Here is a 26477-nt window from a genome sequence, read left to right as displayed (position 1 = left end):
AAAATTGTAAATTCATGAATAACCCCTCAAAAAAAATCCATTATAATCGAATATAATCGATTATAATGGATTTTATTGGGATAAAAAATTAGGATTATAATCTTTTTTTAATGGATTATAATCGATTATTATGTCATTTTATAGATGCTGACCATATTATGACAATATAATCGATTATGATCCATGGGTGCTCGGTGCGGGTAGACTAATTCTAACTAGAAAATTTCTCTCATGGCACGGCTCGAACTTCCGCCTTGCCGTTCTTTAAGGATGTTGTGCTAACCGTTAGGCCACATGATAGCCGCATGACCGACCTAATAATGATTGATAGTTTTAGCAGCCTAATTCAAAGCAACACTTTTTATAAAAACTGGTAATTTGCATTAAATTGCTACGGCTGTTGTGTATACTCGAAGCATGTTTATCTCTTGCAGTTGAGCACTGAACTGATTTGTGTTTTTTTTTCTTTCCAGAATATGTTTTTTTCTCAACTAAGAAAGAAATAAATAATTTCTGTACAGAAAATACAAAAATTTTTTACTAGGTAACCTATATAACATTTCTATCTAGGAAACAGCTTTCGTTGGGCACGGTCTTCATAATGACACTTTGGCCATTTGAAAAGCAAAAGAATTTGGCACTGAAGTCATTCAAAATTCTATCAAAAGCAAGCTTTTGGTTAATACTTTGGTTGAATATTTTACATTTCATCAATTATGCGTAGCGTACGCGGCTATTTCATCCGCCCAGACCTGATACATCCCCCCAGCTGAATCACTACCCCCAACTTAAATCACCACCAACCACCGAAGCCCCCTGCCCCCTCCCCCGCATCTAAACTAACCCCTATCCCCACCCCCTGAAGCAACAACTTTTTGTGTGTTTGGATGATATTATACAAAAAGTTTATGAAGGTTTTCAACTCACAAACCACAAACAGGTAGTAAAAAGAATGAGAGAGAAAAATTCCACAGTACTGGCATAATTTTTTTCGAATATAAGAGGCATTCAAGAAAGCTACAGTCCGTTTTGTTTTTTTTTCTTTTTAGTTATATCACAAATTTTCAGTACCCAGAAGCATCAACGCTAAAGACAAGAGATATGCTCAAAAATGATTTTCGAATGGAAACTTTGAGATAACAATTCTAGATTAAAATTTAATTAAACAGTGAATTGAAAAACTCCACACAAAAAAGAGTTAAGACAGAAATATAAAATTTGATTAAAATGTGATTTTTGCCTTTTTCAAGTTTTGCTTTTGGATCAATTGAGTCGTAACTACAGTTCGACATCTGCAGCGCCTCTGGCTTCGCTCACTCTTCGCAGCGTGAACGATTTTTCCTTCTGCATGCTGAACAATTTTTGAATATCTTCTGGAATGGAAACTTTATAGCCAGCGTAGTCTTTGTTGCTCTTCGACAACATCCGCTGCTGGCGTCGCTTAAGTTTCTTGTCCGCTTTCTTCATCATCGCAAGCTCACGTGAGTCCAAAGTCACGTGATCTGTGACGTAATTAGGTCTGAGGAGGTCGTTGGTGCTGTCTGATTGACGTTCGAATATGTCGCTGAGGTTGATCTCGCTCTCATTTCCAATTGGCAAACTCAACCTAAAAGTTTATAATTTTTGACCGCCGCGAATTGATTTTCGACCATGCCACAACTAATTTTTTGACCTCCGCGACTAATTTTTCGACCGCCGCGACTTATTGTTTGACCATGCCGCGACTGAACTTTTGACCGCCACGACTTATTGTTTGACCATGCCGCGACAAAACTTTCGACCACCGCGACTTATTTTTCGACCGGCATCACTGATTTTTCTACCGCCGCGGCTTGTTTTTTGACCATGTCGCGACTAAGTTTTCGACCATCCTGACTAATTTTTTGAGCCCCGCAATAAATTTTTTGACAGCCGCGACTTATTTTTTGACCATGCCGCGACTATTTTTTTGAGCCTCGCAACTAATTTTTTGACCATGTCGCGACTAAAATTTATGACAGGCGCGACTGATTTTTTGCCCGAAGCTACATATTTTTCGACCATACCGCGACTAAACTTTTGACCGCCGCGACCCATTTTTCGACTGCCACGAATTATTTTTCGACCGCCGCGACTAAATTTTGACCGTCATGGCTAGTTTTTTGAGCCCCGCAACTTATTTCTTGAGAGCCGCGTTTTATTTTTTGACCATGCCGCGGCTAAATTTTTGACCGCCGCGACTAATTTTTTGAGCCCCGCGACAAATTTTTAGACCATGCCGTGACTAAATTTTTGACCGCCGCGACTAATTTTTCGACTGCCTCGACTTACTTTCCGACCATGCCGCGACCAAATTTTTGACCGCCGCGACTAATTTTTAGACCATGCAGCGACTAACTCTTTGACCGCTGCGACTGATTTTTTGCCCGACGCTACTTATTTTTTTACCATACCGCGACTAAACTTTTGACCGCCACGACCTATTTTTTGACCACCACGACTAATTTTTCGACCGCCGCGACCTACTTTGCGACCATGCCCCGACTAAAATTTCGACCGACATGACTAAATTTTTGAGCCCCGTGACTTATTTTATGAGAGCCGCGTTTATTTTTTGATCATGCTGCGACTGAACTTTTGACCACCGCGATTAATTGTTTGAGCTCCGCGACTAAATTTTAGACCATGCAGCAACCAAATTTTTGACTGCCGCGACTAATTTTTCGACTGCCGTAACTTACTTTCCGGCCATGCCGCGACTAACTCTTTGACCGCTGCGACTGATTTTTTGCCCGACGCCACTTATTTTTTCACAATACCGCGACTAAACTTCTGACAACCGCGACCTATTTTTTGACCGCCGCGATCTATTTTGCGACCATGCCCCGACTAAAATTTCCACCGACGTGACTAAATTTTTGAGCCCCGCGACTTATTTTATGAGAGCGGCGTTTTATTTTTTGATCAAGCCGCGACTGAACTTTTGACCGCCACGACTTATTGTTTGCCATGCCGCGACAAAATTTTCGATCGCCGCGACTTATTTTTCGACCGGCATGACTAATTTTTTGACCGCCGCGACCTATTTTTCGACCAAGTCGCGACTAAAATTTCGACCATCGTGACTATTTTTTCGAGCCCCGCAATAAATTTTTTGACAGCTGCGACTTATTTGACCATTGCGCGACTAAATTTCTGACCGCCGCGACTAACTTTTTGAGCCACGCGACTAAATTTTAGACCATGCCGCGATTAAATTTTTGACCACCACGACTAAATTTTCGACCGCCGCGACTTACTTTCCGACCAAGCCGCGACAAACTTTTTGATCGCCGCGACTATTTTTTGAGCCCCGCGACTATATTTTGACCATGCCGCGACTAATTTTTCAACCGCCGCAACTAATTTTCCAGCAGTGCGATTTACTTGCTACTTTTTGACCATTGCGACTAACTTTTTGAGCCACGCGACTAGTTTTTAGACCTTTATGCGATTAAATTTTTGACCGGCGCGACTAATTTTTTGCCCGACGCTACTTATTTTTCGACCATACCGCGACTAATTTTTTGACCGCCGCGACTTATTTTTCGACCAAGCCGCGACTACATTTTGACCGTCATGACTACATTTTGACCGTTTTTTGAGCCCCGCAACTTATTTTTTGAGGGCCGCGTTTTATTTTTTGAGAATGCCGCGACTAAATTTTTGACCACCTCGACTAATTTTTAGACCATGCAGCAACTAAATTTTGGCCGCCGCGACTAATTTTTCGACTGCCGCGACTTACTTTCCGACCAGGCCGTGACTAACTTTTTGATCGCCGCAACTATTTTTTTGAGCCCCGCGACTATTTTTTTTACCATGCCGCGACAAACTCTTTGACCGCTGCGACTGATTTTTTGCCCGTCGCCACTTATTTTTTCACCATACCGCGACTAAACTTTTGACTGCCGCGACCTAATTTTTGACCACCACGACTAATTTTTCGACCGCCGCGACCTATTTTGCGACCATGCCCTGACTAAAATTTCGACTGACATGACAAAACTTTTGAGCCCCGCCACTTATTTTATGAGAGCCGCGTTTTAATTTTTGATCATGCCGCGACTATTTTTTTGACTGCTGTGACTAATTGTTTGATCAAAGCGACTAAAATTTCGACCAGGCCGCGACTAGTTTTTCAACTGCCGCGACTAATTTTGAGCCCCGCGACTAATTTTTTGACCGCCACGAATGACTTTTGCCCGATGCTACGTATTTTTTGACCATACCTCGACTAAAATTTTGACAACCGCGACCTATTTTTTGACCACCACGACTAATTTTTTGACCGCCGCGATCTATTTTGCAACCATGCCCCGACTAAAATTTCGACCGACGTGACTAAATTTTTGAGCCCCGCGACTTATTTTATGAGAGCGGCGTTTCATTTTTTGATCATGCCGCGACTGTACTTTTGAACGCCACGACTTATTGTTTGCCATGCCGCGACTAAACTTTCGACCGCCGCGACTTATTTTTCGACCGGCATGATTGATTTTTCGACCGCCGCGACCTATTTTTTGACCAAGTCGCGACTAAAATTTCGACCATCGTGACTATTTTTTTGAGCCCCGCAATAAATTTTTTGACAGCTGCGACTTATTTTTGACCATTCCGCGACTAAATTTTTGACCGCCGCGACTAATTTTTTGAGCCACGCGACTAAATTTTAGACCATGCCGCGATTAAATTTTTGACCACCACGACTAAATTTTCGACCGCCGCGACTTACTTTCCGACCATGCCGCGACAAACTTTTTGATCGCCGCGACTATTTTTTTGACCATGCCGCGATTAAATTTTGATCACCGCGACATTTTTTTCGACCAAGCTGCGACTAATTTTTCAACCGCCGCAACTAATTTTCCAGCAGTGCGACTTGCTTGTTACTTTTTGACCAATGCGACTAACTTTTTGAGCCACGCGACTAGTTTTTAGACCTTTATGCGATTAAATTTTTGACCGGCGCGACTAATTTTTTGCCCGACGCTACTTATTTTTCGACCATACCGCGACTAAACTTTTGACCGGCGAGACCTATTTTTCGACCAAGCCGCGACTACACTTTGACCGTCATGACTACATTTCGACCGTTTTTTGAGCCCCGCAACTTATTTTTTGAGGGCCGCGTTTTATTTTTTGAGAATGCCGCGACTAAATTTTTGACCACCTCGACTAATTTTTAGACCATGCAGCAACTAAATTTTGGCCGCCGCGACTAATTTTTTGACTGCCGCGACTTACTTTCCGACCAGGCCGTGACTAACTTTTTGATCGCCGCGACTATTTTTTTGAGCCCCGCGACTATTTTTTTTTACCATGCCGCGACAAACTCTTTGACCGCTGCGACTGATTTTTTGCCCGACGCCACTTATTTTTTCACCATACCGCGACTAAACTTTTGACTGCCGCGACCTAATTTTTGACCACCACGACTAATTTTTCGACCGCCGCGACCTATTTTGCGACCATGCCCTGACTAAAATTTCGACTGACATGACATACTTTCGAGCCCCGCCACTTATTTTATGAGAGCCGCGTTTTAATTTTTGATCATGCCGCGACTATTTTTTTGACCGCTGCGACTTTTTTTGGAGCCCCGAGACTAATTTTTTGACCATGCCTTGTCTAATTGTTTGATCAAGGCGACTAAAATTTCGACCAGGCCGCGACTAATTTTTCAACTGCCGCGACTAATTTTGAGCCCCGCGACTATTTTTTTGACCGCTGCGATTTACTTTTTGACCATTGCGACTGATTTTTTGACTGCCGCGTTTTACTTTCCGTCCCTGCCGCAGCTAACATTTTGACCGCCGCGACTAATTTTTTGAGCCCCGCGACTGGTTTTTAGACCATGCCGCGACTGAAAATTTGACCGCTGCGACTATTTTTTTGACCATGCCGCGACAAACTCTTTGACCGCTGCGACTGATTTTTCGCCCGTCGCCACTTATTTTTTCACCATACCGCGACTAAACTTTTGACTGCCGCGACCTAATTTTTGACCACCACGACTAATTTTTCGACCGCCGCGACCTATTTTGCGACCATGCCCTGACTAAAAATTCGACTGACATGACAAAATTTTTGAGCCCCGCCACTTATTTTATGAGAGCCGCGTTTTAATTTTTGATCATGCCGCGACTATTTTTTTGACTGCTGCGACTAAATGTTTGATCAAGGCGACTAAAATTTCGACCAGGCCGCGACTAGTTTTTCAACTGCCGCGACTAATTTTGAGCCCCGCGACTAATTTTTAGACCATGCCGCGACTAATTTTTTGACCGCCACGCCTGATTTTTGCCCGATGCTACGTATTTTTTGACCATACCGCGACTAAACTTTTGACAACCGCGACCTATTTTTTGACCACTACGACTGATTTTTGACCGCCGCGATCTATTTTGCAACCATGCCCCGACTAAAATTTCGACCGACGTGACTAAATTTTTGAGCCCCGAGACTTATTTTATGAGAGCGGCGTTTTATTTTTTGATCATGCCGCGACTGAACTTTTGACCGCCACGACTTATTGTTTGCCATGCCGCGACTACACTTTCGACCACCGCGACTTATTTTTCGACCGGCATGATTGATTTTTTGACCGCCGCGACCTATTTTTGACCAAGTCGCGACTAAAATTTCGACCATCGTGACTATTTTTTTGAGCCCCGCAATAAATTTTTTGACAGCTGCGACTTATTTTTGACCATTCCGCGACTAAATTTTTGACCGCCGCGACTAATTTTTTGAGCCACGCGACTAAATTTTAGACCATGCCGCGATTAAATTTTTGACCACCACGACTAAATTTTCGACCGCCGCGACTTACTTTCCGACCATGCCGCGACAAACTTTTTGATCGCTGCGACTATTTTTTGAGCCCCGCGACTATTTTTTTGACCATGCCGCGATTAAATTTTGATCACCGCGACATTTTTTTCGACCAAGCTGCGACTAATTTTTCAACCGCCGCAACTAATTTTCCAGCAGTGCGACTTGCTTGTTACTTTTTGACCAATGCGACTAACATTTTGAGCCACGCGACTAGTTTTTAGACCTTTATGCGATTAAATTTTTGACCGGCGCGACTAATTTTTTGCCCGACGCGACTTATTTTTCGACCATACCGCGACTAAACTTTTGACCGGCGAGACCTATTTTTCGACCAAGCCGCGACTACACTTTGACCGTCATGACTACATTTCGACCGTTTTTTGAGCCCCGCAACTTATTTTTTGAGGGCCGCGTTTTATTTTTTGAGAATGCCGCGACTAAATTTTTGACCACCTCGACTAATTTTTAGACCATGCAGCAACTAAATTTTGGCCGCCGCGACTAATTTTTCGACTGCCGCGACTTACTTTCCGACCAGGCCGTGACTAACTTTTTGATCGCCGCGACTATTTTTTTGAGCCCCGCGACTATTTTTTTTACCATGCCGCGACAAACTCTTTGACCGCTGCGACTGATTTTTCGCCCGACGCCACATATTTTTTCACCATACCGCGACTAAACTTTTGACTGCCGCGACCTAATTTTTGACCACCACGACTAATTTTTCGACCGCCGCGACCTATTTTGCGACCATGCCCTGACTAAAATTTCGACTGACATGACAAAACTTTTGAGCCCCGCCACTTATTTTATGAGAGCCGCGTTTTAATTTTTGATCATGCCGCGACTATTTTTTTGACCGCTGCGACTTTTTTTGGAGCCCCGAGACTAATTTTTAGACCATGCCGCGACTAATTTTTTGACCGCCACGCCTGATTTTTGCCCGATGCTACGTATTTTTTGACCATACCGCGACTAAACTTTTGACAACCGCGACCTATTTTTTGACCACCACGACTGATTTTTGACCGCCGCGATCTATTTTGCAACCATGCCCCGACTAAAATTTCGACCGACGTGACTAAATTTTTGAGCCCCGAGACTTATTTTATGAGAGCGGCGTTTTATTTTTTGATCATGCCGCGACTGAACTTTTGACCGCCACGACTTATTGTTTGCCATGCCGCGACTACACTTTCGACCGCCGCGACTTATTTTTCGACCGGCATGATTGATTTTTTGACCGCCGCGACCTATTTTTGACCAAGTCGCGACTAAAATTTCGACCATCGTGACTATTTTTTTGAGCCCCGCAATAAATTTTTTGACAGCTGCGACTTATTTTTGACCATTCCGCGACTAAATTTTTGACCGCCGCGACTAATTTTTTGAGCCACGCGACTAAATTTTAGACCATGCCGCGATTAAATTTTTGACCACCACGACTAAATTTTCGACCGCCGCGACTTACTTTCCGACCATGCCGCGACAAACTTTTTGATCGCTGCGACTATTTTTTGAGCCCCGCGACTATTTTTTTGACCATGCCGCGATTAAATTTTGATCACCGCGACATTTTTTTCGACCAAGCTGCGACTAATTTTTCAACCGCCGCAACTAATTTTCCAGCAGTGCGACTTGCTTGTTACTTTTAGACCAATGCGACTAACATTTTGAGCCACGCGACTAGTTTTTAGACCTTTATGCGATTAAATTTTTGACCGGCGCGACTAATTTTTTGCCCGACGCGACTTATTTTTCGACCATACCGCGACTAAACTTTTGACCGGCGAGACCTATTTTTCGACCAAGCCGCGACTACACTTTGACCGTCATGACTACATTTCGACCGTTTTTTGAGCCCCGCAACTTATTTTTTGAGGGCCGCGTTTTATTTTTTGAGAATGCCGCGACTAAATTTTTGACCACCTCGACTAATTTTTAGACCATGCAGCAACTAAATTTTGGCCGCCGCGACTAATTTTTCGACTGCCGCGACTTACTTTCCGACCAGGCCGTGACTAACTTTTTGATCGCCGCGACTATTTTTTTGAGCCCCGCGACTATTTTTTTTACCATGCCGCGACAAACTCTTTGACCGCTGCGACTGATTTTTCGCCCGACGCCACTTATTTTTTCACCATACCGCGACTAAACTTTTGACTGCCGCGACCTAATTTTTGACCACCACGACTAATTTTTCGACCGCCGCGACCTATTTTGCGACCATGCCCTGACTAAAATTTCGACTGACATGACAAAACTTTTGAGCCCCGCCACTTATTTTATGAGAGCCGCGTTTTAATTTTTGATCATGCCGCGACTATTTTTTTGACCACTGCGACTTTTTTTGGAGCCCCGAGACTAATTTTTTGACCATGCCTTGTCTAATTGTTTGATCAAGGCGACTAAAATTTCGACCAGGCCGCGACTAGTTTTTCAACTGCCGCGACTAATTTTGAGCCCCGCGACTATTTTTTTGACCGCTGCGATTTACTTTTTGACCATTGCGACAGATTTTTTGACTGCCGCGTTTTACTTTCCGTCCCTGCCGCAGCTAACATTTTGACCGCCGCGACTAATTTTTTGAGCCCCGCGACTGATTTTTAGACCATGCCGCGACTGAAAATTTGACCGCTGCGACTATTTTTTTGACGGCTGCGACTTAATTTTCGACCGTGACCTGACTAATTTTTTGACCACCGCAGCTAAGTTTTTGCGCCCCGCGACTAATTTTTTGACCATGCCGTGACTAAATTTTTGACCGCCGCGACCGTTTTTTTGACTGCCGCGACTTACTTTCCAAACATGCCGCGAAAAAAAATTTTGACCGCCGCGACTCTTTTCTGACTAAATCGCGACTAAAATTTCGACCTTCGTGAATATTTTTTTGAGCCCCGCAATAAATTTTTTGACAGCCGCGACTTATTTTTTGACCATTCCGCGACTGAATTGTTGACAGCCGCGCCTAAATTTTTGAGCCCCGCGACTTATTTTTTTAACCTGCCGCGATAAAATTTTGATCACCGCGACATAATTTTCGACCAAGCTGCGACTAAATTTTCAACCGCCGCAACTAATTTTTCAGCAGTGCGACTTAATTTTTGACCATTGCGACTAACTTTTTGAGCCCCGCGACTAGTTTTTAGACCATTATGCGATTAAATTTTTGACCGGCGCGACTGATTTTTTGCCCGACGCTACTTATTTTTCGCCCATACCGCGACTAAACTTTTGACCGCCGCGACCTATTTTTCGACTGCCAAGACTAATTTTTCGACCGCCGCGACTTATTTTTCGACCAAGCCGCGACTACATTTTGACCGTCATGACTACATTTTGACCGTTTTTTGAGCCCCGCAACTTATTTTTTGAGGGCCGCGTTTTACTTTTTGACCATGCCGCGACTAATTTTTTGACCGCATCGACTAATTTTTAGACCATGCAGCAAATAAATTTTGGCCGCGGCGACTAATTTTTTGACTGCCGTGACTTACTTTCCGACCAGGCCGCGACTAACTTTTTGATCGCCGCGACTATTTTTTGAGCCCCGCGACTAATTTTTTGACCATGCCGCGACTAACTCTTTGACTGCTGCGACTGATTTTTCGCCCGACGCGACTTATTTTTTCACCATACCGCAACTAAACTTTTGACTGCCGCGACCTATTTTTTGACCACCACAACTAATTTTTCGACCGCCGCGACCTATTTTGCGACCATGCCCTGACTAAAATTTCGATTGACGTGACAAAATTTTTGAGCTCCGCGACTTATTTTATGTGAGCCGCGTTTTGTTTTTTGATCATGCCGCGACCATTTTTTTGACCGCTGCGACTTTTTTTGGAGCCCCAAGACTAATTTTTTGACCATGCCGTGACTAAATTTTTGACTGCTGCGACTAATTGTTTGATCAAGGCGACTAAAATTTCGCCCAGGCCGCGACTAGTTTTTCAACTGCCGCGACTAATTTTGAGCCCCGCGACTATTTTTTTGACCACTGCGATTTACTTTTTGACCACTGCGACCAATTTTTTGACTGCCGCGACTTACTTTCCGACCATGCCGCAGCTAACATTTTGACCGCCGCGACTAATTTTTTAAGCCCCGCGACTGATTTTTAGACCATGCCGCGACTGAAAATTTGACCGCTGCGACTATTTTTTTAACGGCTGCGACTTAATTTTCGACCATGACCTGACTAATTTTTTGACCACCGCAACGAAGTTTTTGAGCACCGCACCTAATTTTTTGACCATGCCGCGACTAAATGTTTGACCGCCGCGACTGTTTTTTCGACTGCCGCGACTTACTTTCCGAACATGCCGCGAAAAAAAATTTTGACCACCGCGACTATTTTTTGAGCCCGAGACAAATTTTTCGACTCCTGCGAATAATTTTTGAGCCCCGTGACTAATTCTTTGACTGCCGCGACTAATTTTTTGAGCCCCGCGACGTATTTTTTGACCATGACCTGACTAATTTTTTGACCATGCCGCGACTAAACTTTTGACTGCCGCGACAAATTTTTTGACTGCCGCGACTTACTTTCCGAACATGCCGCGAACAAATTTTTGACTGCCGCGACTAAATTTTTGAGCCCCGCGACTAAATTTGTGAGCCCCGCGAGTAATTTTTAGACCATGCCGTGACTAATTTTTTGACCTCCGCGACTAATTTTTCGACTGCCTCGACTTACTTTCCGACCATGCCGCGACCAAATTTTTGACCGCCGCGACTAATTTTTAGACCATGCCGCGACTAACTCTTTGACCGCTGCGACTGATTTTTTGCCCGACGCAAATTATTTTTTGACCATACCGCGACTAAACTTTTGACCGCCACGACCTATTTTTTGACCACCAACTTATTTTTCGACCATGCCTAAACTAAAATTTCGACCATGCCTAAACTAAATTTTCGACCGCCGCGACTGATTTTTTGAGCCCCGCGACTAATTTTTTGAGCCCCGCGACTAATTTTTTGACCGCTGCGATTTACTTTTTGACCATTGCGACAGATTTTTTGACTGCCGCGTTTTACTTTCCGTCCCTGCCGCAGCTAACATTTTGACCGCCGCGACTAATTTTTTGAGCCCCGCGACTGATTTTTAGACCATGCCGCGACTGAAAATTTGACCGCTGCGACTATTTTTTTGACGGCTGCGACTTAATTTTCGACCGTGACCTGACTAATTTTTTGACCACCGCAGCTAAGTTTTTGCGCCCCGCGACTAATTTTTTGACCATGCCGTGACTAAATTTTTGACCGCCGCGACTGTTTTTTTGACTGCCGCGACTTACTTTCCAAACATGCCGCGAAAAAAAATTTTGACCGCCGCGACTCTTTTCTGACTAAATCGCGCCTAAAATTTCGACCATCGTGAATATTTTTTTGAGCCCCGCAATAAATTTTTTGACAGCCGCGACTTATTTTTTGACCATTCCGCGACTGAATTGTTGACAGCCGCGCCTAAATTTTTGAGCCCCGCGACTAATTTTTTTAACCTGCCGCGATAAAATTTTGATCACCGCGACATAATTTTCGACCAAGCTGCGACTAAATTTTCAACCGCCGCAACTAATTTTTCAGCAGTGCGACTTAATTTTTGACCATTGCGACTAACTTTTTGAGCCCCGCGACTAGTTTTTAGACCATTATGCGATTAAATTTTTGACCGGCGCGACTGATTTTTTGCCCGACGCTACTTATTTTTCGCCCATACCGCGACTAAACTTTTGACCGCCGCGACCTATTTTTCGACTGCCAAGACTAATTTTTCGACCGCCGCGACTTATTTTTCGACCAAGCCGCGACTACATTTTGACCGTCATGACTACATTTTGACCGTTTTTTGAGCCCCGCAACTTATTTTTTGAGGGCCGCGTTTTACTTTTTGACCATGCCGCGACTAATTTTTTGACCGCATCGACTAATTTTTAGACCATGCAGCAAATAAATTTTGGCCGCGGCGACTAATTTTTTGACTGCCGTGACTTACTTTCCGACCAGGCCGCGACTAACTTTTTGATCGCCGCGACTATTTTTTGAGCCCCGCGACTAATTTTTTGACCATGCCGCGACTAACTCTTTGACTGCTGCGACTGATTTTTCGCCCGACGCGACTTATTTTTTCACCATACCGCAACTAAACTTTTGACTGCCGCGACCTATTTTTTGACCACCACAACTAATTTTTCGACCGCCGCGACCTATTTTGCGACCATGCCCTGACTAAAATTTCGATTGACGTGACAAAATTTTTGAGCTCCGCGACTTATTTTATGTGAGCCGCGTTTTGTTTTTTGATCATGCCGCGACCATTTTTTTGACCGCTGCGACTTTTTTTGGAGCCCCAAGACTAATTTTTTGACCATGCCGTGACTAAATTTTTGACTGCTGCGACTAATTGTTTGATCAAGGCGACTAAAATTTCGCCCAGGCCACGACTAGTTTTTCAACTGCCGCGAATAATTTTGAGCCCCGCGACTATTTTTTTGACCACTGCAATTTACTTTTTGACCACTGCGACCAATTTTTTTTACTGCCGCGACTTACTTTCCGACCATGCCGCAGCTAACATTTTGACCGCCGCGACTAATTTTTTAAGCCCCGCGACTGATTTTTAGACCATGCCGCGACTGAAAATTTGACCGCTGCGACTATTTTTTTGACGGCTGCGACTTAATTTTCGACCATGACCTGACTAATTTTTTGACCACCGCAACGAAGTTTTTGAGCACCGCACCTAATTTTTTGACCATGCCGCGACTAAATGTTTGACCGCCGCGACTGTTTTTTCGACTGCCGCGACTTACTTTCCGAACATGCCGCGAAAAAAAATTTTGACCACCGCGACTATTTTTTGAGCCCGAGACAAATTTTTCGACTCCTGCGAATAATTTTTGAGCCCCGTGACTAATTCTTTGACTGCCGCGACTAATTTTTTGAGCCCCGCGACGTATTTTTTGACCATGACCTGACTAATTTTTTGACCATGCCGCGACTAAACTTTTGACTGCCGCGACAAATTTTTCGACTGCCGCGACTTACTTTCCGAACATGCCGCGAACAAACTTTTGACTGCCGCGACTAAATTTTTGAGCCCCGCGACTAAATTTGTGAGCCCCGCGAGTAATTTTTAGACCATGCCGCGACTAAAATTTCGACCGCTGCGACAATTTTTTTTGTCCGCCGCAACTGATTTTTTGACCGACGCGACAAATTTTTTGACTGCCGCGACTTACTTTCCGAACATGCCGCGAACAAATTTTTGACTGCCGCGACTAAATTTTTGAGCCCCGCGACTAAATTTGTGAGCCCCGCGAGTAATTTTTAGACCATGCCGTGACTAATTTTTTGACCTCCGCGACTAATTTTTCGACTGCCTCGACTTACTTTCCGACCATGCCGCGACCAAATTTTTGACCGCCGCGACTAATTTTTAGACCATGCCGCGACTAACTCTTTGACCGCTGCGACTGATTTTTTGCCCGACGCAAATTATTTTTTGACCATACCGCGACTAAACTTTTGACCGCCACGACCTATTTTTTGACCACCAACTTATTTTTCGACCATGCCTAAACTAAAATTTCGACCATGCCTAAACTAAATTTTCGACCGCCGCGACTGATTTTTTGAGCCCCGCGACTAATTTTTTGAGCCCCGCGACTAATTTTTTGACCACTGTGATTTACTTTTTGACCAGTGTGACCAATTTTTTGACTGCCGCGACTTACTTTCCGACCATGCCGCAGCTAACATTTTGACCGCCGCCACTAATTTTTTGAGCCCCGCGACTGATTTTTAGACCATGCCGCGACTGAAAATTTGACCGCTGCGACTGATTTTTCGACTGCCGCGACTTACTTTCCGAACATGCCGCGAAAAAACTTTTGACCACCGCGACTATTTTTTTGAGCCCCGAGACAAATTTTTCGACTCCTGCGAATAATTTTTGAGCCCCGTGACTAATTTTTTGACTGCCGCGACTATATTTTTGAGCCCCGCGACGTATTTTTTGACCATGACCTGATTAATTGTTTGACCATGCCGCGACTAAACTTTTGACAAATTTTTCGACTGCCGCGACTTACTTTCCGAACATGCCGCGAACAAACTTTTGACTGCCGCGACTAAATTTTTGAGCCCCGCGACTAAATTTGTGAGCCCCGCGAGTAATTTTTAGACCATGCCGCGACTAAAATTTCGATCGCTGCCACAATTTTTTTGTCCGCCGCAACTGATTTTTTGACCGACGCGACTTAATTTTGGACCATGCCTAAACTAAAATTTCGACCAGGCCTAAACTAAACTTTCGACCGCCGCGACTGATTTTTTGAGCCCCGCGACTAATTTTTTGAGCCCCGCGACTAATTTTTAGACCATGCCGCGACTAAAATTTTGACCGCTGCGACTATTATTTTGACGGCTGCGACATATTTTTTGACCAAAACCTGACCAATTTTTGATCACTGCGACTAATTTTTTGAGCCCTGCTACTAATTTTTGACAATGCCGCGATTAAATTGTTGACCGCTGCGACTGATTTTTTGACCGACGCGACTTACTTTTCGACCATGCCCAAACTAAATTTTTGACTGCCGCGACTAATTTTTTGAGCCCTGCGACTAATTTTTAGACCCTGCCGCGACTAAAATTTTGACCGCTGCGACTATTTTTTTGACGGCTTCGACTTATTTTTCGACCATGATCTGACTAATTTTTTGACCACTGCAATTTTTTGACTAATTTTTTGACCACGCCGCAACTAAACTTTTGATCGCCGCGACTAATTTTTTGAACGCTGCGACTCCTTTTTCGACCATGAGGCGACTAATTTTTCAACCACCGTGACTAATTTTTGACCGAAGCGACTTATTTTTTTACCATGCCGCGACTAATTTTTTAACCGCCGCGACTAATTTTCTAACCGCCGCGACTAATTTTGAAGCCCCGCGATTAATTTTTTGACCACCAAGACTTATTTTTCGACCATGTCGCGTCTAAATTTTTGACCACCGCGACAAATGTTTTGAGCCCCGTGACTAATTTCTCGACCGCCGCGACTTATTTTCCGACCATGCCGCGACTAAGTTTTTGACCGCCGCGACCTGTTTTTTGATCGCCACAATTGATTTTCTGACCTTGCCGCGACCAAGTTTTTGACCGTTGCGGCTAATTTTCCGACCCTCGCGACTTGCTTTCCGACCATGCCGCGACTAAGCTTTTGATCGCCGCGGCTTTTTTTTGGGCTCCGCGACCTATTTTCCGACCAAGCCGCGACTAAATTTTTGATCGACGCGACTATTTTTTTTGAGCCCCGCGACGAATAATTTTTTGACCATGCCGCGACTAATTTTTTGACCGCCGCGACCTGTTTTTTGACCGTCACGACTGATTTTCTGACCATGTCGCGACTAAGTTTTTGACCTCTGCGACTAATTTTACGACCGCCGCGACTTTTTTTCCGACCACGCCGCGACTAATTTTTTAACCGCCGCAACTAATTTTTGAGCCCTGCGACTATTTTTTGACCGCCGCGACTTACTTTTCGACCTGGCCGCGACTAATTTTTCAACCGCCGCTACTAATTTTTGAGCCCTGCGACTTTTTTTTGACCGCCGCGATCTTTTTTTTGACCACTGCGACTAATTTTTTGAGCCCCGCGACTAATTTTTTGACCACGCCGCAACTAACTTTTTGACCGCCGCGACTAATTTTTTGAACGCTGCGACTCCTTTTTCAACCATGAGGCGACTAATTTTTCAACCAACGCGACTAACTTTTGATCGTCGCGACTTATTTTTCTACCATGCCGCGACTAATTTTTTAACCGCCGCGACTAATTTTGAAGCCCCGCGATTAATTTTTTGACCATCAAGACTTATTTTTCGACCATGTTTTTGACCAAGGCGACAAATGTTTTGAGCCCCGTGACTAATTTCTCGACCGCCTTGACTTATTTTCCGACCATGCCGCGACTAAGTTTTTGACCGCCGCTATTTGTTTTTTGACCGCCACAATTGATTTTCTGACCATGCCGCGACCAAGTTTTTGACCGTTGCGGCTAACTTTTTGAGCCTCGCGACTTGCTTTCCGAGCATTCCGCGACTAAACTTTTGATCGCCGCGGCTTTTTGTTGGACTCCGCGACTCATTTTCCGACCAAGCCGCGACTAAATTTTTGACCGACGCGACTAATTTTTTTGAGCCCCGCGACGAATAATTTTTTGACCATGCCGCGACTAATTTTTTGACCGCCGCGACCTGTTTTTCGACCGTTACGACAGATTTTCTGACCATGTCGCGACTAAGTTTTTGACCGCTGCGACTAATTTTACGACCGCCGCGACTTACTTTCCGACCATGCCGCGACTAATTTTTCAACCGCCGCAACTAATTTTTTAACCGCCGCGACTAATTTTGAAGCCCCGCGATTAATTTTTTGACCATCAAGACTTATTTTTCGACCATGTTTTTGACCACGGCGACAAATGTTTTGAGCCCCGTGACTAATTTCTCGACCGCTGCGACTTATTTTCCGACCATGCCGCGACTAAGTTTTTGACCGCCGCGACTTGTTTTTTGACCGCCACAATTGATTTTCTGACCATGCCGCGACCAAGTTTTTGACCGTTGCGGCTAACTTTTTGAGCCTCGCGACTTGCTTTCCGAGCATTCCGCGACTAAACTTTTGATCGCCGCGGCTTTTTGTTGGGCTCCGCGACTCATTTTCCGACCAAGCCGCGACTAAATTTTTGACCGACGCGACTAATTTTTTTGAGCCCCGCGACGAATAATTTTTTGACCATGCCGCGACTAATTTTTTGACCGCCGCGACCTGTTTTTCGACCGTTACGACAGATTTTCTGACCATGTCGCGACTAAGTTTTTGACCGCTGCGACTAATTTTACGACCGCCGCGACTTACTTTCCGACCATGCCGCGACTAATTTTTCAACCGCCGCAACTAATTTTTTAACCGCCGCGACTAATTTTGAAGCCCCGCGATTAATTTTTTGACCATCAAGACTTATTTTTCGACCATGTTTTTGACCACGGCGACAAATGTTTTGAGCCCCGTGACTAATTTCTCGACCGCCGCGACTTATTTTCCGACCATGCCGCGACTAAGTTTTTGACCGCCGCGACTTTTTTTTTGACCGCCACAATTGATTTTCTGACCATGCCGCGACCAAGTTTTTGACCGTTGCGGCTAATTTTTTGACCGTTGCGGCTAATTTTTTGACCCTCGCGACTTGCTTTCCGAGCATTCCGCGACTAAACTTTTGATCGCCGCGGCTTTTTTTTGGGCTCCGCGACTTATTTTCCGACCAAGCCGCGACTAAATTTTTGACCGACGTGACTATTTTTTTTGAGCCCCGCGACGAATAATTTTTTGACCATGCCGCGACTAATTTTTTGACCGCCTCGACCTGTTTTTTCGGACGTCACGACAGATTTTCTGACCATGTCGCGACTAAGTTTTTGACCGCTGCGACTATTTTTTTGACGGCTTCGACTTATTTTTCGACAATGATTTGACTAATTTTTTGACCACTGCAACTAATTTTTTGAGCACCGCGACTAATTTTTTGACCAAGCTGCAACTAAACTTTTGACCGCCGCGACTAATTTTTGAACGCTGCGACTCCTTTTTCGACCATGAGGCGACTAATTTTTCAACCAGCGCGACTAATTTTCAACCAGCGCGACTTATTTTTCTACCATGCCGCGACTAATTTTTTAACCGCCGCGACTAATTTTGAAGCCCCGCGATTAATTTTTTGACCATCAAGACTTATTTTTCGACCATGTTTTTGACCACGGCGACAAATGTTTTGAGCCCCGTGACTATTTTCTCGACCGCCGCGACTTATTTTCCGACCATGCCGCGACTAAGCTTTTGACCGTTGCGGCTAATTTTTTGACCCTCGCGACTTGTTTTTTGACCGCCACAATTGATTTTCTGACCATGCCGCGACCAAGATTTTGACCGTTGCGGCTAATTGTTTGACCCTCGCGACTTGCTTTCCGAGCATTCCGCGACTAAACTTTTGATCGCCGCGGCTTTTTTTTGGGCTCCGCGACTTATTTTCCGACCAAGCCGCGACTAAATTTTGGACCGACGCGACTATTTTTTTGAGCCCCGCGACGGAAAAATTTTTGACCATGCCGCGACTAATTTTTTGACCGCCGCGAGCTGTTTTTCGACCGTCACGACAGATTTTCTGACCATGTCGCGACTAAGTTTTTGACCGCTGCGACTAATTTTACGACCGCCGCGACTTACTTTCCGACCATGCCGCGACTAATTTTTCAACCGCCGCAACTAATTTTTGAGCCCTGCGACTATTATTTGACCGCCGCTACTTACTTTTCGACCTGGCCGCGACTAATTTTTCAACCGCCGCAACTAATTTTTGAGCCCTGCGACAATTTTTGACCGCCGCGACCTACTTTTTGACCACCGCGACTAATTTTTTGAGCCCCGCGACTAATTTTTTGACCACGCCGCAACTAAACTTTTGACCGCCGCTACTAATTTTTTGAACGCTGCGACTCCTTTTTCGACCAAGAGGCGACTAATTTTTCAAGCACCACGACTAATTTTTGATCGTCGCGACTTATTTTTCTACCATGCCGCGACTAATTTTTTAACCGCCGCGACTAATTTTGAAGCCCCGCGATTAATTTTTTGACCATCAAGACTTATTTTTTGACCATGTCGCGACTAAATTTTTTACCACCGCGACAAATGTTTTGAGCGCCTTGACTAATTTCTCGACCGCCGCGACTTATTTTCCGACCATGCCGCGATTCAGCTTTCGACCGCCGCGACCTAACTTTTGACCTCCACAATTGATTTTCTGACCATGCCGCGACCAAGTTTTTGACCGTTGCGACAAATTTTTCGACACTCGCGACTTGCTTGCCGATCATTCCGCAACTAAATTTTTGATCGCCGCGGCTTTTTTTTGGGCTCCGCGACTTATATTCCGAACAAGCCGCGACTAAATTTTTGACCGACGCGGCTATTTTTTTTGAGCCCCGCGACGAATAATTTTTTGACCATGCCGCGACTAATTTTTTGACCGCCGCGACCTGTTTTTCTACCGTCACGACTGACTTTCTGACCATGTCGGAACTAAGTTTTTGGCCGCTGCGACTAATTTTACGACCGCGGCGACTTACTTTCCGACCATACCATGCCACAAATAACTTACTTTCTGACCAAGAATACTTTTTTGACCATGCCGCAAACCGCTGCGACTAAAAATTTGATCACCGCGACTTAATTTTCGACCTGGCCGCGACTAATTTTTCAACCGCCGCAACTAATTTTTGAGCCCTGCGACTGTTTTTTGACCGCCGCGACCTACTTTTGGACCACCGCGACTACTTTTTTGAGCCACCCGACTAATTTTTTGACCACGCCGCAACTAAACTTTTGACCGCCGCGACTAATTTTTTGAACGACTCCTTTTCTGACCATGGCCTGACTATTTTTTTGACCATGCCGCGACTAAACTTTTGACCGCCGCGACAAAATTTTCGACTGACGCGACTTACTTTCCGAACATGCCGCGAACAAACTTTTGACTGCCGCGACTAAATTTTTGAGCCCCGCGACTAAATTTGTGAGCCCCACGACTAATTTTTAGACCATGCCGCGACTAAAAATTTGACCGCTGCGACATTTTTTTTGACCGCCGCGACTGATTTTTGACCGACGCGACTTACTTTTCGACCATGCCTAAACTAAAATTTTGACCATGCCTAAACTAAATTTTTGACCCCTGCGACTATTATTTTGACGGCTGCTACTTGCCGTAACCTGACTAATTTTTGACCACTGCGACTAATTTTTTGAGCCCTGCTACTAATTTTTAGACCATGCCGCGACTAAAATTTTTGACCGCCGCGACTGATTTTTTGACCGCGACGCGACTTATTTTTCGACCATGCCCAAACTAAATTTTTGACTGCCGCGACTGTTTTTTTGAGCCCTGCGACAAATTTTTTGAGACCCGCGAATATTATTTTGACGGCTGCGACTTATTTTTCTACCAAGACCTGACTAATTTTTGACCACTGCGACTAATTTTTTGAGCCCTGCTACTAATTTTTAGACCCTGCCGCGACTAAAATTTTGACCACTGCGACTATTTTTTTGATCGCCGCGACTGATTTTTTGACCGACGCGACTTACTTTTTGACCATGTCCAAACTAAATTTTTGACTATCGCGACTAATTTTTTGAGCCCTGCGACTAATTTTTTGAGCCCCGCGACTAATTTTTAGACCCTGCCTCGAGTAAAATCTTGACCGCTGCGACTATTTTTTTGACGACTTCGACTTATTTTTCGACAATGATTTGACTAATTTTTTGACCACTGCAACTAATTTTTTGAGCCCCGCGACTAATTTTTTTACCACGCTGCAACTAAACTTTTGACCGCAGCGACTAATTTTTTGAACGCTGCGACTCCTTTTTCGACCATGAGGCGACTAATTTTTCAACCAGCGCGACTAATTTTTGACCGTCGCGACTTATTTTTCTACCATGCCGCGACTAATTTTTTAACCGCTGCGACTAATTTTGAAGCCCCGCGATTAATTTTTTGACCACCAAGACTTAGTTTTCGATCAAGTCGCGACTAAATTTTTGACCATCGCGACAAATGTTTTGAGCCCCGTGACTAATTTCTCGACCGCCGCAACTTATTTTCCGACCATGCCGCGACTAAGCTTTTGACCGCCGCGACCTGTTTTTTGAACGCCACATTAGTTTTCTGACCTGCCGCGACCAATTTTTTGACCGTTGCGACTAATTTTTCGACCCTCGCGACTTGCTTTCCGACCATGCCGCGACTAAATTTTTGATCGCCGCGGCTTTCTTTTTGGCTCCGCGCCTTTTTTTCCGACCAAGCCGCGATTAAATTTTTGACCGACGCGACTTTTTTTTTGAGCCCCGCGACGAATTTTTTTTTGATCATGCCGCGACTTGTTTTTTGACCGCCGCGACCTGTTATTTGACCGTCACGACAGATTTTCTGACCATGTCGCGACTAAGTTTTTGACCGCTGCGACTAATTTTACGACCACCGCGACTTACTTTCCGACCATGCCGCGACTAATTTTTTAAAAGGCGACTATTTTTTTGACCATGCCGAAACTAAATGTTTGACCGCTGCGACTAAAAATTCGATCACGGCGAATTAATTTTCGACCTGGCCGCGACTAATTTTTCAACCGCCGCAACTAATTCTTAAGCCCTGCGACTATTTTTTGACCGCCGCGACCTACTTTTTGACCACCTCGACTAATTTTTTGAGCCCCGCGACTAATTTTTCGACCACGCCGCAACTAAACTTTTGAACTCCGCGACTAATTTTTTGAACGCTGCGACTCCTTTTTCGACCAAGAGGCGACTAATTTTTCAACCAGCGCGACTAATTTTTGACCGTCGCGACTTCTTTTTCTACCATGCCGCGACTAATTTTTTAACCGCCGCGACTAATTTTGAAGCCCCGCGATTATTTTTTGACCACCAAGGCTTATTTTTTGACCATGTCGCGACTAAATTTTTGACCACCGCGACTGTTTTGAGCCCCGTGACTAATTTCTCGACCGCCGCGACTTATTTTCCGACCATGCCGCGACCAAGTTATTGACCGTTGCGACTAATTTTTCGACCCTCACGACTTGCTTTCCGACCATGCCGCGACTAATTTTTTGATCGCCGCGGCTTTTTTCTTGGGCTCCGCGACTTATTTTCCGACCAAGCCGCGTCTAAATTTTTGACCGACGCGACTATTTTTTTTGAGCCCCGCGACGAATAATTTTTTGACCCTGCCGCGACTAATTTTTTGACCGCCGCGACCTGTTTTTCGACCGTCACGACTGATTTTCTGACCATGTCGCGACTAATTTTTTGACCACTGCGACTAATTTTACGACCGGCGCGACTTACTTTCCGACCATGCCGCGACTAATTTTTTGATCGCCGCGACTTTTTTTTTGACCATGCCGCAACTAAATGTTTGACCGCTGCGACTAAAAATTTGATCAACGCGACTTAATTTTCGACCTGGCCGCGACTAGTTTTTCAACCGCCGCAACTAATTTTTGAGCCCTGCGACTATTTTTTGACTGTCGCGACCTACTTTTTGACCACCGCGACTAATTTTTTGAGCCCCGCGACTAATTTTAAGAACATGCCTAGACTAACATTTTGACCGCCGCGTCTGATTTTTCGCCCAACGCTACTTATTTTTTGACCATACAGCGACTAAAATAATGACAGCCGCAACCTATTTTTGACCGCCACGACTGATTTTCTGACCGCCGCGACTTATTTTGCGACCATGCCGCGACTAAATTTTCGATCATCGGGACTAAATTTTTGAGCCCCGCGACCAATTTTATGAGAGCTGGGTTTTATTTTTTAAAGATGCCGCGACTATTTTTTTGACCAACGCGACTAATTTTTTGAGCCCCTCGATTAATTTTTAGACCATGCCTCAACTATATTTTTGACCGCCGCGACTAATTTTTCGACTGCCTTGACTTACTTTCCAACCATGCCGCGACCAAATTTTCGACCGCCGCGACTATTTTTTTGAGCCCCGTTACTAATTTTTGAGTCACGCGACTACCTTTTAGATCATGCCACAAGTTTTTGACCGCCACGACTAATTTTTCGACCGCCGCGACTTACTTTCCGACCATGGCGCGACTAATTTTTTTTATCACAGCGACTATTCTTTTTTTAGCCCAGCGACGAATAATTTTTTGACCATGCCGCGACTAATTTTTTGACCGCCGCGACCTGTTTTTTGACCGCCACGACTGATTTCCTGACCATAACGCGGATAAGTTTTTGAATGCTACGACTAATTTTACGACCGCCGCGACTTACTTTCCGACCAAGCCGCGACTAAATTTTTGATTGCCGCGACTATTTTTTTGAGCCCCGCGACAAAATTTTTGAACCTGCCGCGACAAAATTTTTGACCGCCGCGACTATTTTTTGAGCCAGCGACTATTTTTTTTGAGTCATGCGACTAATTTTTAGATCATGCCGCGACTAAGTTTTTGACCGCCACGACTAATTTTTTGGCCACCGCGACTTTCTTTCCGACCAAGCCGCGACTAAAGTTTTGACCAACGGGACTATTTTTTTGAGCCCCGCGACAAATAGTTTTTTGATCATGCCGCGACTAATTTTTTGACCGCTGCGACTAATTTTACGACCGCCGCGACTTACTTTCCGACCGTGCCGCGACTAAATTTTTGATCTCCGCGACTATTCTTTTGAGCCCCGCGACTAACTTTTTGACCATGCCGGGACTACATTTTTGACCGCTGCGACTAAAAAATTGATCACCGCGACTTAATTTTCGACCTTGCCGCGACTAATTTTTCAACCGCCGCAACTAATTTTTGAGCCCTGCGACTATTTTTTGACCGCCGCTACCTACTTTTTTACCACCTTGACTAATTTTTTGAGCCCGGCGATTAATTTTTTGAACATGCCGCGACTAACTTTTTGACCGCCGCGACTGATTTTTCGCCCGACGCTACTTATTTTTCGACCAAACCGCGACTAAAGTTTTGAACGCCGCAACCTATTTTTTGACCGCCATTACTGATGTTTTGACCGCCGCGACTTATTTTGCGACCATGCCGCGACTAAATTTTTGACCGTCATGACTAAATTTTTGAGCCTCGAGACCTATTTTATGAGAGCTGCGTTTCATTTTTTGACCATGCCCTGACAATTTTTTTGACCGCCATGACTAAATTTTTGAACCCCGCGACTAGTTTTTCAACCATGCCGCAACTTAATTTTTGACCGCCCCGACTAATTTTTCGACAGCCTTGACTTACTTTCCGACCAAGCCGCGACCAAATTTTTGACTGCCGCGACTATTTTTTTGAGCCCCGCGACTAATTTTTTGAGCCACGCGACTAATTTTTAGATCATGGCGCAACTGTGTTTTTGACCGCCACGACTAATTTTTCGACCGCCGTGACTTACTTTCCGACCATGCGGCGACTAATTTTTTGATCACGGCGAATATTTTTTTGAGCCCCGGGACTATTTTTTTGACCATGCCGCGAATACATTTTTGACTACTGCGACTAAAAAATTGATCACCGCGACTTAATTTTTCAACCACCGCAATTAATTTCAGACCTGCGACTATTTCTTTGACCGCTGCGACTTACTTTTTGACCACCGCGACTAATTTTTTGAGCCCCGCAACTAATTTTTAGACCATGCCGCGACAATATTCTTGACCGCCGAGACTGATTTTTTGCCCGACGCTTTTTTTTGACCAAACCGCGACTAAACGTTTGACCGCCGCGAACAATTTTTTGACCACCACGACTAACTTTTTGAGCCCCGCGACTTATTTTTAGACCATGCCGCGACTAAATTTTTGACCGCCGCGACTAATTTTTTGACTGCCGCGACTTACTTTCCGACCATGCCGCGAACTAACTTTTGACCGCCGCGATTATTTTTTTGAGCTCCGCGACAAATTTTTTGAGCATGCCGCGACTAAAATTTTGACCACTGCGACTAAAAAAATTGGTCACCGCGACTTAATTTTCGACTATGCCGCGACTAATTTTTCAACCACTACCACTAATTTTTGAGCCCTGCGACTATTTTTTTTTGACAGCTGCGACCTACAAATTGACCACCGCAACTGATTTTTTGAGCCCCGCGACTAATTTTTAGACCATGCCGCGACTAATTTTTTGACCGCCACGACTGATTTTTGCCCGATGCTACGTAGTTTTTTACCATACCGCGACTAAACTTTTGACCAGCGCGACCTGTTTTTTCACTGACACGACTGATTTTTCGACCACCGCGACCTATTTTGCGACCATGCCGCGACTAGATTTTTGACCGTCGTGACTAAATTTTGAGCCCCGCGACTTATTTTATGAGAGCCGCCTTTTATTTTTTGACCATGCCGCGACTATTTTTTTGACCGCCGCGGCTAAATTTTTGAGCCCCGCGACTATTTTTTAGATTATGTCGCAACAGAGTTTTTGACCTCTGCGACTAATTTCTAATATTTTGACTGCCTTGACTTACTTTCCGACCATGCCGCGACCAAATTTTTGACCACCGCGACTATTTTTTGAGCCCCGCGCCTAATTTTTTGAGACCCGCGACTAATTTTTAGAGCATGCCGCGAGTAAGTTTTTGACCGCCGCAACTAATTTTTCGACCGCCGCGACTTACTTTCCGACCATGCCGCAAGTAATTTTTTGATCATGCGACTGTTTTTTTGAGCGCCGCGACTTATTTTTAGACCATGCCGCGACTAATTTTTCAACCGCCGCAACTAATTTATGAGCCCTGCGACTATTTTTTGACAGACGTGACCTACTTTTTGACCACCGCGACTAATTTTTTGAGCCCCGCTACTAATTTTTAGACCATGCCGCGACTAATTTTTTGACTGCCACGACTGATTTTTGCCCGATACTACTTATTTTTTGACCATACCGCGACTTTTTTTTACCACGCCGCGAACAATTTTTCGAGCACCGCGACTAATTTTTTGACCACCGAGACTTATT

The 26477-nt window shown here is 44.7% G+C and overlaps 1 protein-coding gene across 4 annotated transcripts in view; it reads right to left on the bottom strand.

Moving 5' to 3' along the window:
• Nucleotides 1-1174: 1174 nt before the first annotated feature.
• Nucleotides 1175-26477, bottom strand: part of LOC134839612 (uncharacterized) — a 35600-nt gene continuing 10297 nt past the window's right edge. For 3 of the 4 annotated variants that reach the window (XM_063855221.1, XM_063855218.1, XM_063855220.1), the window contains one exon: nucleotides 1175-1606. In XM_063855221.1, coding sequence (XP_063711291.1) covers nucleotides 1279-1606 — 328 coding nt within the window. In that variant the 3' untranslated portion in view covers nucleotides 1175-1278. The remainder of the gene's footprint in view (nucleotides 1607-26477) is intronic. The other variant, XM_063855219.1, reaches the window with a different exon arrangement.

Source organism: Symsagittifera roscoffensis, chromosome 2, assembly GCF_963678635.1.
Source record: "Symsagittifera roscoffensis chromosome 2, txSymRosc1.1, whole genome shotgun sequence".
Lineage (NCBI taxonomy): Eukaryota > Metazoa > Xenacoelomorpha > Acoela > Convolutidae > Symsagittifera > Symsagittifera roscoffensis.
Note: the sequence above shows the minus strand (reverse complement) of the source record. Positions and strands in the feature narration are given on the sequence as shown.